The sequence below is a fragment of the Anser brachyrhynchus genome (genome assembly GCF_964034855.1).
Source record: "Anser brachyrhynchus genome assembly, chromosome: 12".
NCBI lineage: Eukaryota > Metazoa > Chordata > Aves > Anseriformes > Anatidae > Anser > Anser brachyrhynchus.
The window spans coordinates 5,372,364-5,388,348 of NC_137707.1; the positions used below are offsets into that span (position 1 = coordinate 5,372,364).

The window sequence follows — 15,985 nt, forward strand, 5'->3', positions numbered from 1 at the left end:
GGTGGTACTTCCTGACAGGCACTGTATGCCCTGCCCAGGCCTCTAGAGGAGATCACAGCCATTAAAACAGAAGGCAAAAATTGGTTGAAGTTAACTTTATTCCAAAATATGTATAATTTACAGGACTAAATAAGTGCTTCATTTGTGAACAAAATGTTTCAATACTTGTGAATAACTTACTAGTAGATTTGTGTAACACTTCAGTTTCCAACGTCGGGAAATATGAAACAGTATTTTGGCACAGGATTTCCTCTGCATGCATTAATATACTTAAATGTTTCACAATTGTTAGGACAACATTCCTTCTTTGGGATTGTCACTTGTAAAACAGGTATAAGAAACGAAAACTTGCTTTTCTCTGCTTGTTGCAAGTTTATTGGCTTACATAGCAAGAATCATACATGAACATCCTTTGAAAACTAAATTTGTCCACTAGATCAAAATCCCACCAGTGATGAGAAAACACATTTTAAGGTCATTTTCCAGACATATTAACTCACACATGCTTTGGGAAAGGCTCACCCGTGAGACGTATTACTCATCCATTCCAAATAGTTACAAGTTTAAATTAGATCATAATCAGTTCTTGAGTTCTGTAAGCTGGAAATAAAGGCTATCTTTCATATCTAGCTTTACTTTATCATAGATGCACTTGCAAATATCTGTAAAATAGAATATTATCATTCTAGCTCTGCATGCGAGTGCTTGAAGCATGCATGTAAAGCATTACTTATTGTAAAATGGATGCTGCAAGGTCTACATCATCACAAGCCATCTATTATATTCCATCGCTAGTTATGTTGAAGATACTCCTGAAAAGCCAGTATATGAAAAAGAATCAGAAGTAAAGGACTTCTGTTGTTCAACTAGAGATCAGCAGCTCCTTCGGGAACTTCCACTGTTTCAGGCTGTCCGATTACATTTTCGGTGAAGCAGAAGAGTCGCACACGAGACAAACATAACATCACCCTGACTGCAAGGCAATGCAGAGTTGAACGACGTAGTTCCTTGATGCTCTTCATTGCATAGCAATGGCAATTTAAACAAGAAAATGCAATCATGCTCGAAGCAGCAAATCCTTCTAGCACTCATTTTGATTCGCATCGACCGTAAAAACAAACAAAAAAGACAGTAACAAAAGGAACAGAAGATGCAGGTTTGCACCATGCATTGAAGCAGCTTGCTACCACTGAGCAACCCTATCCTCATAGTGTTCATACAAAATCATTAATGGAGGTCTGTTTACAGTAGATCTATTCTTTTAGGAACTCAAGTATAGCAGCACCTTAAAACAAACATGAATGAAAATGCTTACAAGGCCCACAGCATTAAAAACATTTTGGTGTGAATGTATTTGGAAGAGTAAGTTGTACATTAAGGTCATGTTTAAAAAAAAAACCACAAAACATTTCAAAAATAGCTTAAAGGAAGCTACACAACCTTCACGATAAAGGCAAGTAAGTTTGGTTCACCTATGAATTGTCATTTCAGTAACAGATACTATTTTGCAAGTTGAGCACCTTATGTTGATTCACTGTGTATTTTATTAGTCTTACTTATCCCATATTTGAAAAGTTATTTAAAAACAAACAAAAAAACTCAAGATCTCTAAGATCACAATCCTGTCAACGCTTACATCTCTTTTCCAAGCCTCACAAAGATCAATTTACATCTGACTAACCATGTGAGCGCGTTACCAGGATAAAGATTTAAAACAGTGGAAGGCCGTCACCTTTCTTTGTTCCGTTGCCTCTACACTCTCAGGGTACATATGGCTAACAGGGAAATTTAGCCTTTTGTTTTCAACAGAAAACATGACTGAGAGCGTGCCTTGGAATAAAATTTTGAAAGGAGTATTAATTACACACGTAAGTTACAGGTGCTGAAATGGTTAACAAGACAAGGTCTCCAAAGGCTGTCTTTACAGCTTTTTAAGTTAAACAGCTGCATGTATTATTATTATTATTTTTTAAGATTTCATGTCATTTGGAAGTGAGAAGTTTCTAGACACAAACAGCTTTGCATAGCTAAGAACACGTGTCGTTAATAAACTGACTTTAAACTAGCAATGTCTTTTAAGCTGACAGGAAGAGCTAGGGGAAGGATTCGCTCCCTGCTCAAAGCAGAAGCAAGTATTTACAAGAGTATTAGGGGAAATAGACATAAACCTAACTCCTAAAGTAGAAGAAACTTATCTATTCTCATACAAGCTTTTAGCATCAAGTGACAAACAAACAAATATGGAAGGCTACAAGACAGGACTTATTTTTTGGCTGCTTTGTGCTTCTCATAGAATGCATGTCCCAAATTTGCTTATGTTTCATTTCTGATTTTTCATATGCCTTGAAAGTGGAATGTATTTAACTTTTATAAGTCAGTGTTCTCTCAGAAGCGGAAAGTTTCAAGCAGAACCACTCAATTTTGCCTACACGTGTACACAATTGTATTATTCTTAAACAGCACAAAACTAAGTTCTGCTAAAATGTATCTGTGACTTATGAATATCTTCAGCTATCTGAAAAAGTGTAAGACACTGATACGTTTATTTTGAAATTGCTTAGAACAAGCTGGATCCATTAGACAGCACAGCTAGCGAATACACCTTTCCTGACCAATTCTTAACAGATTGCTGTAGTCTCAGTGAGGCTGAAATTATAGTAAACTGAATGCAAGATTAAAGTTTTTTTCTGACAACCTGATGATCCAGAAGTCCCGTGAAGTCTTTGGAAACAGTATTACCGCTAGTAACTTGTCAGGCTCTACTGGCATTTTCACTTGTTTTCTGAAGCACCAACTATCCTTCCCAGAGACAAAAGACTGAACTTGCTGAAGCAGCAGTTGATACACAACGGTAAATCTCAGGCTAACTTTCTCCTTAAGCACTAAAGAAAAGCTCAAGCCAAACTACCAAACTACTGACTAATTCCGTTTTAGAGTAGTATTACACAGACATCCAGATTGAGATCCAGTAATTGCAGCATAACGTAATTAAGCAGGAAATGCAAAGAATAAGCACAAGTAATATTAGTATCACTTCCAGATAAAAATATGTGCTAAGAGGCTGTGGAGAATCTGATGTTACTTTTTGTATAGCGGTTCAAGTGGCAGTAGAGGATACAAAAGAGAATTAGCAAAATAGTAAGTCGCTACTGATCAATACTTACAATAGAGACAGTGCCTCGAAAATCAAATCAGAGACAAACTGCAGAAAAAGGGAGATAAGTATCATTTCAGTACTACCAAGAAATAGTTCTGATTGAAATTTATTTTGAAAACAATGGCCAAAATAGAAAATTAACCATTTAAAAGCATCTGTTTAATTTTTAAGAGTAAGTAGTATTGATCAACAATTTTTCAGATCAGGTTTCAATAGGTATCCTGTGGGATTCAGGAACTATGAACAGTCTGTTTTAGTCTTTACATTTACACAAAAATAATTAACGTATCCAAAATAAGGGACATATGCCACCAGTGTAGGATCCAAACTTGTTTCTTTTACGGGGAACCAAACTTCTGAAAAAAATACATTAATTTAGGGAAGCAGCTCACTGACAAAAGACAATGTGGGTACATTTAATGATTTTTTAATACTTTCAATAAGTAACTTCATGTTGTAGTATTGTGTTCATCTAATTAAAGTTCAAACTTTTAAACTGATGAGGAAAGGAAATGGTATTTGCATGTTCTAACAAAACACAAACTTATAAATAATTTTAATTACAAAACACAATAAATGAGTAACAGTCATACTGTAAGACTGTCCACAAAAAATCCCCCCCCACACCCCCTTTATTTTCTGAGAATCACTGATGTTAAAAGGTTTGGCTTACACCTTAACAACATGGTGATTCTCATTTGGATTTGTAAATTAGCTTCAAAGTCCTTGAAATGCCAGCTGGTCTCTCAGAAGGCTGGAACTCAAAGCCTTCCGTAATTCTGTTCCTCATCACTGGAGTCCTTCTCTTGCAGAAACAGACCAGCTTTCTATATTCAGAGGTAACAGTTTCTCACTTCTGCCTTCTACAGCTGGGGAAAATAGTTTTCCCCAACTCTCAATTCCCTTTATCTCAGTAATCTAGGAATCAGATTTATAGCAGCTCGTGTCAGTCTGGACAACTCGCACACCGACAATGGAGAAGCCTCCGCATGCAGAAGCGCTCTCTGCTATTCCAGCCAGGGGGAAGAACGGAAAAGGAAAAACACTTCTGAAGCCCAAAGACGTAACACGACTAGACAAACACTGCAATGCAATAAATTAACTCAGTTTTGTCATTTACCTTATTTCTCAATTTCAAAGTAGGTATGTAAACACAAATCAGTCATACCTTACAAAATAAAGAATTAAAAGCTATGTCTTCCTTTTCCAGTATATCCCACCCTCAAGATTAGAACTGTAGACCTCATGAAAACTGGTGGGACTTTCCCCAAAGCAAAATTCTTGTACTTTCCCTTGGAAGTACAGTATTTATTTATGCAGTTTCTTCAGCTAGTGCCTGGAAGTGTCTGAACACCCACCTAGAAATGCTGAAAAACTAAAAAGGCAATGCATCCGTGGTTTCAGGCCTTTTTTTTTTTTCCTCCTCTCTCCCCAGGAGGAAAATGGAAGTTTCAAGGTTGAAGAGATGATCTCCAGCATCAGTTGAGATACATTAGTGTGTTGACTTAACTATGGCAATTTAAAGAGTAGTGGGAAGAGAGAATAAAATGGGAAGGTATTGCTCATTTTCAACAAAACAAGCTAGCTGCACTGGATGAGTAACCAAACTCCCACATCCTTGAGCTGAGGATTTGGAGCTGCACACAAAGTGTAGTGAGCCTTCAAAAACTAAGGCTTGGACGAACATCTACTGGTGGGCTGCCTAGTAAATACACAGCCAGTAACTCTCCTCTCATAATAGAGGAGTAAAATCTATTACAGGCCCAGGAATTTGACACAAAAATGTTTTGCTTTTCATTAAGGTTAACAGAAACTAAAACCTGCCCAGGACAAAACCAGAGGCCTACATTTTGCAGGTATTTTAAGGAGACAAAAATCAGTTAAGGCCGAATTCCAGCATACATTCACAACTGGCTTACATTTTTCATGTAAATGCATCTACTGCAAGAATGGTACCAGGGGTAGAATAAACATAAAATCGAGGGGTCACATGTTTCTCCTTGACAAATCAGTCTGAGTTTTTGGTTACACTCAGCAAACCCTCCAAAAGCTGCAGGCACCACCAGCTGCAGATCCATGTGCAAAAGCAAAACACACCTCCTCTTCCCAAAGGGTTTTGGTGAGCTGATCTTGCAGCTCGGTTGTATACAGCTCAGTCTGCTTTGTTTCTGGAAGCAGAAGTCCAAATTCCAAAACCAGGAGAGTAGGTGCAGGAGTATCTTAGAGAATTTAATTTCTCACCTTTAATGGTTTTTGTTAAGGTAGTGGAAATATAAACCATTATAACATTTCCCATCTCATATCTTGGTAGAGGCTAGGGGAACTTCAGCAAAAACAAATTATTCCAGTTTTTGAGGCACAAGCATTATAACATTTGCATCTAACACTCAGAAATAATTTAAGCAGATCTCTCCTGAAGACTCTAAAAATATTTTAAGTCCCGTTTATTACACTAGCTAAAAGGACAACATATTTTTCTCTGTAATTATGTATTCTAAGTTATTTTCCTACCATTCAAAGGGCATCAGTGCCACCTGGGGAAAAAAACCTACGGCTCTCTACATTTTTTCTTTTAAAAAACCTCAATGTTCAATAATTCAAGAGTCTATGTGTATCTAAGCCTGTCAGACAGGCGTTTGGAAAACTTATACAGGAGAAAGAACTGTGAAGGCATGAAGTAAAAGACGACAATACAGCTTATTATGTTCATGCCAGATTTAAAATACAAGCTACTAAAAAAAAGTAAACAGAAGTAGCTTACACTAAGAGAATCCTCCCCCGTAAGTTCAGGGAAGCATCTGAATTGGACAGGTCAGGTTTTGGTCCAGCACAACGGAACCCTATATATAAGCCAGAAATAGATATATATGGGACACCTTGGAAAGTTCTTCCGTTTTAACGAAGCAGTATCGACTTTGTAAAGAAGTCTGAGCAAAAAACATAGGCACCACAAACTTTTGTTTAAGGTTCAAACTTACATTAATGTTATGCCCTCCCCCACCCCTCTTTATGCACACATAGTGTATGTTGAAGTTACATACTCAGCAAAGTACCTTCAGCATGAAAAGTCTCTTAGGCCATCTGCACGCAGTAACTACATTCAACAATGCAAAATGGGTGACTTGGTCAATCTCTCTCTCTCCCACCCCAATAATTTAATTTCAAACCACACAAAACAGTTTTGTGACACAGTACTCAATGGCTGGGCTTGTCAGAGCTCTGAAACAAGGAGCACAGCTCTTCACAGGTCTGTGTTTCTACCGAACTGAACTGGGACTCCATTGTATTCCAGGCTAAGTCAGCCAGAAGAAAGTCATCCATTGCTGTCTGTGTCTCGTTGCTGGTAAGGAATAAATTCCCCAGATTCTCAAAGCAGCTGTCCATAGTCTGTGTTTCAGCACTACTGAGCTGGACTTTGCTTTCTATGCTCTGATTAGGTATGTTTTTAGAGGCAGGATATACTTCTGTCTGGGTTTCTGTATCCGATGAGTCAGTACTCATGGAGAAACTAGACTGCTTCAGAATGCTTCCTAAAGGCAGGTGGGTATTACTGTCCAAGAAGAAATTCAAGTCTGTCTGTGTCTGCGTATCAAACATCTCCAAACCTAAGAAGTTAGAATTTCCTCTGCAGCTATACGATTGAGTGGCACTATCTGAGAATAAGAAATCAGTCTGAGTTTCAATGTCCAGCGACTCCAAAACTGGCTCAGAGTTTAGGGTACCAAGCTCGCTCTCTTCAGTCTGAGTTTGGATATTGGATGCTGAAAAGAACTCTTCAATGTCAAAGTCTATTCCTGTGCTCTGTGATGGACCAGATGGCAGATGGGTGTCAGCATTAGAGCTAGTCTCGGACAAAAGGCCACGATTATCCAGGGTCTGGCCAGACATGTTTCCTGAAAAGATATTTTCCAGATCACTTAGCAAGTCCATTGTCTGCGTTTGATTATCCATCGTATTTTGAGGTGGAAGTATATTAGTCTGGGTATTAAAGCCGATAAGGGATTCAGACTTCACTGTATCTTGATTGAGGCTCTTACAATTACTCCTCTGCAGCAAGGCTTGATCTATATTTGCAGCCATTAAGTTGTTTTCTGGAAGCTCAATCTGAGTAGAAACATTATATGATGGATGAACATTGTCAAAGATGTCACCGCACATTACAGCCTGGTCCATTTGCACCCTTCCATCAATGGAGTCCTGTGTTCTACTGGTTTGAGTCTCTCTAGAAATGCCACTTGTAGGGAAACAAGCCTGACTGAAATCATCAGTCTGAGCAGCTATGGATGAAGTCAGTTTGGAAGCAGGCAGCAGCGTCTGCGTTTGTACACTGATGGGTAGTGAAACCTGTGAACTAAATGACAGATCTGTCTGAGAGCAAGAAGACACAGAAGAATCAGGAGTCCAGGCTGCAGCCGGCACAAAGTTCTGTGAAATATAAGATAAGTCAGTCTGTACATTTATTGAAGAAATGTTACTCTTATGACAAACATTCCCTGGTTCTTGACCTGGGCTATTTGGTGCAACCTTGTCCAAGTCAACTTGCACACCAGTACTTACTGGTTCGTTATCACCAGAATTTGTTACTTTTGAGACAGGCATAGTGTCTTTAAATACAAGCGTTTCTGCCTCCAGTGCTGGAATCAGAATCCCTACAGACTGAGGCAATAAATGAACGGTACTTAAAACTGAACCTTGATTATCAACAGCCACTACAACAGGTTTGACAGAAGAATCTGTTGCAGACACATACACAGGCAAGTGAGCGAGCTGCATCACTGGAAGTTTAACCAAAGCCACCTTGGGCTTTGGCAAAAGCATCTTCGGTGTACATTTTGGCTGTACTTGCTTCGTGAAGTTAGAATTGCAGGAACCTTCAAAAGAGGCCACTAGTTTCACTTCAGATGACTCCAATTCCTGAGTGCCAGGATTACTATTATGTGTATCGATGAGTGCTTTATTTGCTTTCTCTGCCAACTGCTGATTATGTACGGAGGTTTCCATTTTCCTTTTCTTACTAGGAGGATCCCTGTGAATATGAGATCAATAATTTATATTCTCTTCAAGCATAAAACATCTGCCTTCCATGTTTTGAGTCACTGCATTGAAAACAAACTCAAGTCCCAGAGGAGGCTGGAGATGACAGGACAACCAATCCTGATTAACATACCAAAAAATCTCCATGCACTTCAGTTTTGTAAAATTTCATTCCTTACTCTCCCATTTATAAAAAAAAGAAATTACATTTTTTATGAAGACCTATGTTCTAAATGGAGGTTGAGGTTTAGAAGCTTTTTTTCCCCTTTGTATGTTAAGCACTCTGATTTGAAGATGTTTACTCTGTTATTTTGATGTGAACTCAGACTGAGTATCGATGAAACAGAGTTTATAAAATTAGCACACAGGTAAAGGTCTCTCATGGAAACAGGATACAATTAGCACTCCTTCACACAAAATGTTGCAGCAGTTCAGTCTCCAAGCAAGACAGGCTAGGCCTCAGGAAACAGATTGTCCTTTATGAAATATATATACACACCTTAAGACAACTATGAATCAAAAATGTATATATAGGGTTTTTTTTTTTGTTTTTGTTTTTGTTTTGTTTTGTTTTGTTTTTTTTTTAAGAGAAGAATCCACTAAAACTTACGAAGGTGACTAGACTATTCAGGAAAAACTCAACTGCATTGCACACCAGTTACCAGCTGTAAACATTTCCAAATCATCTCTACTTTCACAGAACTGTAAAAGCACTTCCAACAAGTGTTAGCAGTAACTCACTGTTTTATATACAAGGAAAACTGAAAATTGATCTTATTGATTAGACAACCATCACTGCCTGAAACAAAACAGAAACTGCTAAAAGCAACAAAACAAAGGAACTGCTGGAGAGTTGAAACAATGTGAGCCAATCTCAAAAGTAATCAACAGAAAGGAGACAAAAAGCCAGTACGTGGGACACCGAGGACTTGGAGATGAACACAAATAGCATTATTTTAATCGATTCTCTTTTACCTGTGCTCCGCAGGAATTTCGTGGCCAGTTCTGTAAATATGAGACAATAATGCTGGCCTGCTGGCATACGGGCACCCACAAGTACACCGGAAAGTCTTGCCACAGTCCTCTATGTGCCGTTTCAAATACCATTCTGTACCATAGGAGTTACTACATTTATCACATTTGTGCTTCTTTTCAGCGTGCATCTTCATAAAGTGCTACAATACACAATGAAAAGTAAACATTAGCCTTCAGCTAAGTTAAAGATGACTTAGAGGAAACATTAATATTTACATTTTTTCTTTATTTGTTAAATAGTACTGAAGAGTAGAATTAGAATCTTTTGAAGTCTCATGAGGAAGAGTTACAAGCTTGAAGAATTGAATGGAAACCATTAAAGTTTGTAAATTTGCTTGTACTATGTGCATCTTACAATATATACTACCTTCGAGTTAAGAAAACTTGAGATTGAATAGAAAAGTTTCATTGCCCAAGCTGGAGTACAGGCGACTAGTGGAATGTAACAATTAACAAGTTGTTATTTGCACGTATTTTGTGTATACACAAAATTCATACTATTTTCAGCTCTCTAAGCTGTGAGAATGATCTCCTGGGAGGTGCCTGATCATATTAGCTCTTTATCAGCAGCTTTCACCACTTCAAAATGCAGATAAAAATGTATGCGCCCTAATGCCATAGGAATTTTCTTATTGACATTAATGAACTAAAGATGAATCTTGCCAACGAGTGTAGCAAGTACATGTTGCAACACGGAGACACTCCTGAGGATCTACAACTGAGCAAAGAGTTTCCAGTCAAACAAGTCAACTTCAGAGCAAACATCAGAACTTTTCATTTATGGCACCAAGTGCTAGATATCCATCTCCTAGGAGCCAGGCTACCACAGGTGACCAGAGAAGAGTGGGTTTTTAATCACTCACAATGAAACAAGTCACGTAGAACTCTATCCATGTAGAGTTTCTGCATACACTTATATATACTGGGTGGCTTTGCTCATATCCAAATGCAAAAGTGTACACTCTCTGGAGACGAGATGGTCAGTGTCGAATCGATATAAGAATAATACTTTAGGAAAAAGGATTACCTGTTTCACAAGAGAAAATTGGGAAAATGGTCTGTTTGGTCCTCTAGGGCAGCCTTCGATAGGACAGCAGTAGAATTTCTGTGGAGTTTTCAACCCCTTCCTTATTGGTGCATTAAATTTTCCATCCTGAAAAAGAATAAATTGGGAAATTGACAACAATTCCACAGGTCTGCACATTAAAGGCACCGTTCAGAATATACATCAACTTTGGCTCAATTAGTTTATGCAGCGGAAAGATATAATAGAATTTTCCCCGTGTGAATGCTACCTTGCAAATTTATCAGAAATACATCAGAATTACCAAATGAAATCACAACAAGCTCTACAGAGCACTGGTACCGTACTATTCTACCAAGATATTTGCTTGAGGTTGCAAGTTATACCCATCTTTTGTGTTATTTGAGCCAAAAAGCTTTCCCTACATGCACTACACTACACTGCCAATTCAATGTGGTTTTATTTGTTAGTAGCAGAGTCTACTTGAAGCTCTGTTAAAATAAGTCATATATTGTATAACACAATTTTCTGACACTAGAATTTTGCTGGCACTGTTTATAGAGTTGACCTGCAATAAAATGAAGAATACAAGTACAGACTGTCACTTAATTCAGATCATAAACCAAAACTCACTTATTCTATGAAACTAACAACTGGTATGCTAACCCTGAACCCCCAAATATGAGGTGACTGATATACCTGTGCATTCCAAAAATATATATAATTTACCTCACTGACTTTATTGTATGCATACAACAGAAGAACATAACTGACTCAAAAAGGACCTCAGAAATACATATAAAAAAGACACACTGATGGGATCATCTGGATTGCTCAACAACAAAGAACCATTCCTATTGAGGACACAGCCATGGAAACCAGACAAGACACATCCCTCTAGACATAACCTAACTGAAAGGGTCTCAGTGGAAGCATCAAACAAGTGTCCTAGCAAAGAAAAAAAAAAAAAGCAAACTGTTAGCAAAAAACTGGTGCTCAGAGTAGCTGAGTCTCCTTCCATCGTGAGGCTGAGTAGAGGCCGACCAAGTCCCCAGAGCCAGTTAAAGCAGGCCAGCAGGCCATGATGCATCTCCAAGATCATTACTCAGGTGCAAGTTATTGGAGCATGCCCTAATTGAGCTCTGCGTCTGCTTTTCCTCAGCGCGATAACAATCGGAGTACGCACGGGAAGTGTTGAAACGTTGGTTTCGTACCACCGACTCCCTAGCTACGTTCTCTGGGCAGATCTCCAGCTGCTCCTGCTTACACAGGTTAGACCATCCGCAAGGAATCCGCAACATGCAGCAGTACGACCAGGTGAAGTAAACACGGAGTACTCACAACAGCTGCCAGAGCAGAGGGGCTCACTGTTTAACCCGCTCTCCTTACTCAGCTACAGCCATAACCCAACAGCTCTGGGTTCTGAGCTACTGGAACCTCGTTTTTTGAAGAAAACCTCTTTTACTTCACCTGCACTTCAGGAATACCACAAAGCAGATTAGTGGGACACTTCAAAGATGCTTTTTTAACTCAAACCTCTCTCCTCTCAATCTAAGATACTCTATGTAAAATATACCTGAAATATCACGTACATTTCCACATGCTCAACGCTGCTATTTGCTGACACCGCCACAAGTTCATTTGGATTAATGATGTCTTGTACTCAAAAAAGGAAAGTTTAGAGTCTCTTGATCAAAAATGGTCAGCTGCCAGTTCACATACACGCAAAAACCCACCACCAGGCTAACTCTCTAAAAATGGAGTTTCTATGCGATGTTTTGACATTTTAAGCACCTTTCTGTACGCACAGCAGCTTTTCCCATGGACAAGCCATTCATAAACAGGCAGGTTTTTATCTCTGCAGAAAAACTTCTGTGAAATTTAGTTGTTCCAGCCCCACTGCGTGCAATTACACTTGTTGACCCCAAATTTACCCAGAAACAATTTTACCAGATGCGACGAACCCAAGTATGCAGGAGGAATAAAAGGTTTACCTTTAATTCAAAACTACATTTGGTCTCTCCCACTGCAGATGAAATCACCGAGCTTAGTAAGCAGCAATTTGAGTTGCTTAGAAGCGTGTTATATTTCATGTTACAATCTAATAAATAACAAGGTAATATGTTCAGACACTTAAGAGGTAAACCAGTGTCAGATTTTTAAAAACTACCCAAGTACTAACACAGAGAATAAAGCCAAGTGTTTAAAAGCTATGTATACACAAGCAATGTATTTCTTCAGTAAAGAGAAGGGCATTTAGCCTTACTATAAAAACCTAGCGTGGTAGTGTAATATCTGCATTTGGGTAACTGACCCAAAGCGCGAGCTGCCCTTTCCTGTCCACCACTGGCTACAGTCTCCTTGCTATCACTGCAATCCACTGAACCCTCTCCTTTACATCAATTCCTCTAGCTGCATTTTTAAAACACACAGAAGTCTTCCCCCTCTCTCCCTACAATAATATAGACAAAAGACAGAAGTATTCAAAAACTTTTCAAGCCTAATATATTAAATGCCAGTTTCTAGCCATTGTCCTCATTTATTCATTGGTTTAGTTAAGCTAAGGAGCCAGAAAACAAGCAGCTAGAAATCAACACTTCATCATATCTTCTTTGTTAGGCCAAACAAGCCAAGTTCTTCTAATTTCCCTTTGTCAGACACCCTTGCCATTCATCATCCTTAGCTGCCCTTTTCTACTCCTCTTTGGGGTTTGTTTTAGCTAATTTGAATCAGATTTCTGCCCGGCAGCAGAGACGGAAGATATCATTCTGAAATATTTCAGGCTCATCCTTCTCACAGCAGCACTACCCTAAAGGCTCCTATGCCTGCGACCAGGTAATTTGTGTGTTTCCCACCTCAGTTACTTCTGTTACAAACCAGGACCGGTCAATTCTGTTACCAGTTCACAGGACTATGACTTTGTATCACCACACAAGACCCTGTTTTTACAGGATCATCTCACTTTCTTATGCAAATACAGTCTTCTGCAGTTACAATACCTCATCGCTTTTGTTATTATAAGATCTTATCGATACTAACTGTATTAATGACAATTAACCATGTCAACCTCCTTTCTCTTCAGCACTATGACATCCTCCTCTTCACCCAGCACTTCTTTACTAGCTCATTTGCTAAGCCCTATTTTCACTAATACCTCGTGTATCACTAACAAATACGAGCTACTAAGTTCTTTTAGTCTTGGCAATCAGGTCTTTCCTAAACTGTACTTGGTGTCTGCTGCATATGCTCGGAGCACAAGCTCAAAACGTAAAGGATGTCTGCTGAACCTGAACAACCGCTTTAAGCTTCCTTTGTGCCTCTGCTCATAGATACATGCAAGATACAATGAATAAATAAGACAGAAGTTGTTAGTGAATATCACATTTCTACTCTTTTTTTTCCCCCACTACTTTCAAGTGGAAACTGAAATAGTAAAATTGACAGCAAACATTAACGAGGAAATCTAGCGCGAATATGGAAATAGAGCGACTGCAGAGAGGAGACTGCAAGAATCCTTGAGACTATTTCCTTTTGTTCATCATGAGCTGAAACACATTGTTGTCGCTAATTCGCCATTTTACTAAACAAATGTTTGTTGTTTACAGGCTGTAGCTGCATTTTCAGGAAGCAGCTGGGAATGCTACTCCTGAAGTTGTCCGGGAACAGCATTCATCCTCACACATCCCGCATTGTCATTTGGAGAAAAATAAGGGCATCGTTACGAAATGCCCACACTCAAAAACACGCGGGCTCAGCTGGCCCCCCCCCCGCCCTCCTCCCCCCAACCATACTACATGTTCCCAGCAGTACAACAGCAACGAGGGCGTTCCTCCCAAATGGCATCCACGGGGTTTTGTTGCTGTTATTCAGACATGAAAAAAATAAATTAATTAACATCAGCCCAACTGTAACACTCGGTGTTTGGATTATGGTGTTGCTGTTATTCAGGCATTACAAAAATAAGTCATAGAATCACTAAGGTTGGAAAAGCCCTCCAAGATCATCTGGTCCAGCCATCATCCTACTGTCAATGTCACCCACAAAACTGTGTCCCAAAGCACCACGTCCGGCCTTTCTTTTCCTTGAACACCCCCAGGGACGGGGACGCCACCGCTTTCAGCCCAATTCGAACACTCAGCGTTTGGATTGTGATGTTGTCGTTCCTGAGGCATTAAAAATTAAATAAAAATGAAATCAGCCCAACTCTTACACTCAGCACTTGGATTGTGATGCTGCCGTTAGTGAGGCATTAAAAAAATAAATACAATCAGCTTAACCGTAACACTCAGCGTTTGGATGGTGATGCTGACTGACCCGGGTGGGAGACGCGGTATGTGGCAGATCACAGGTGGGACCCTGCCTTGCTGCAGAAAGGCACTGAAAAAGTGAAATATAAGCATGAGCGCCCAAGAACTTCACGTTACCGCAGCCGTGCCCAACGCCGGCACAGCAGCGGTTATTCAGCGGCGCCCTCCACACCACCGCTCACACACGCGCTCACCCAGAGCCCTGCACACGCTTTTTCCACGAGGGGGAGGATTTAAAGGAGGGGGGGGCGGCGGCAGGACCCGGGGCCTCCCTTCCCCTTCCCCTCCCTCCCGTCAGCGCAGGGCCGCGCGCCGCCAGGCCGGGCCGAGCCCCCCCGCCGTGAGGAGCCCGCGGCCCCGCTCCCTGCTTCCCCCCCCGTCCCTCGGGCGGGCGGTACCTGCAGGCGGTGCGCCTTGCTGAGGTGCATGCTGAGCGCCGGGCTGTTGGGCAGCACCTTGCCGCAGCCGGGCACGGTGCACAGGATGTTGGTGCGCACCTGGCACAGCTCCGTCACCGACGGCCGCACCAGCTCCGGGGCGGGAGCCGCCTCCCCGCCGCCGGCCGGCGGCAGCGGCTGCCCCGGCCCCGCGCCCCGCCGCGCAGCCGCCATCTTGGCGTCAGGTGCTCGGCCAGCGCTTCCGCCGCGCGGCGCCGCCCCGCCCCGACGTCACTGCCCCCCCCCACCGGTGTGACGTCACGCCCGCTGTCGTTACGTCACGCCCCGCTGCCGTTACGTCACGCCCCGCAGGGGGAGTCGCAAAGGTCCCGTCCTTGAAACCCGTTTGCGGCTGAAAGGGAAAACGGTACCCGGGTGTTCGTGTGCTAGCTGGCAGTCCCCCCGCGACGCTGTTTCTCTGCTCTGCCGGCCTCTTCGTTGCAGAGAAAGTTCCTGTAATTAATAAATAATTGGCTGCTTGCCTGGAAGGTCGGTGTAACAGCCCTGGCGACAGGAACGTTGTCTGAAAACGAGAGACCAACTTTTACATTGTCCCAAAAAGCAGCGCAGGTTGGCTTTTCCGGAAGCAAACTGCAGGCGAGGTACTTAAAGTGCTTTAGAGAACCGTGAAGCCTTATGGTAAATCGTTATCTCAGGCTTTAATTTATTTGGGAGAGGGCATGGCAGGAGGAACACTGCACAGCCTGAAATACACAGCAGAAGCTTAATAGGTCCGACTCCTGGAATGGAGTTCGAGGAGGTAAGCGTGAGACACTGAGAGCCAACGCTTAATGGATGAAGGCTTCTGTGTCACACAAAACCTGGACTTGTTTCAGACACCTAATGCTGCACTAAATATTTGGTCAAGATGACATTGAAATCACAGGTGGAAGTGCTAAAAAAAATCTGTCACTAGTGGATAGCCCTAACTTCTTACACACTATATAGAGATGGCAAAATCAGAAATCTGGTATCTGCTATGTCATGTTTC

At 41.0% G+C, this 15,985-nt stretch overlaps 1 protein-coding gene across 10 annotated transcripts in view; it reads right to left on the bottom strand.

Annotated features, from left to right (window-relative positions):
• The window catches only part of ATMIN (ATM interactor), a 41,215-nt gene extending 25,334 nt beyond the window's left edge, over positions 1-15,881 (bottom strand). For 2 of the 10 annotated variants that reach the window (XR_013938379.1, XR_013938380.1), the window contains exons 1-4: positions 14,956-15,881; positions 10,254-10,379; positions 9,167-9,366; positions 3,165-8,183 (exon numbers count right to left, since the gene is read on the bottom strand). Coding sequence is in view for 2 of the 10 variants with exons in the window: in XM_080552466.1 (XP_080408592.1) it covers positions 6,353-8,183; positions 9,167-9,366; positions 10,254-10,379; positions 14,956-15,168 (2,370 nt within the window). In the remaining 8 variants the exon portion in view is untranslated. Of the gene's footprint in view, positions 1-80; positions 8,184-9,166; positions 9,367-10,253; positions 10,380-14,955 lie in introns of those variants that run through there. The other 8 variants (XR_013938382.1, XR_013938384.1, XR_013938381.1 and 5 more) reach the window with 8 other exon arrangements.
• Between the last annotated feature and the right edge of the window lie 104 nt (positions 15,882-15,985).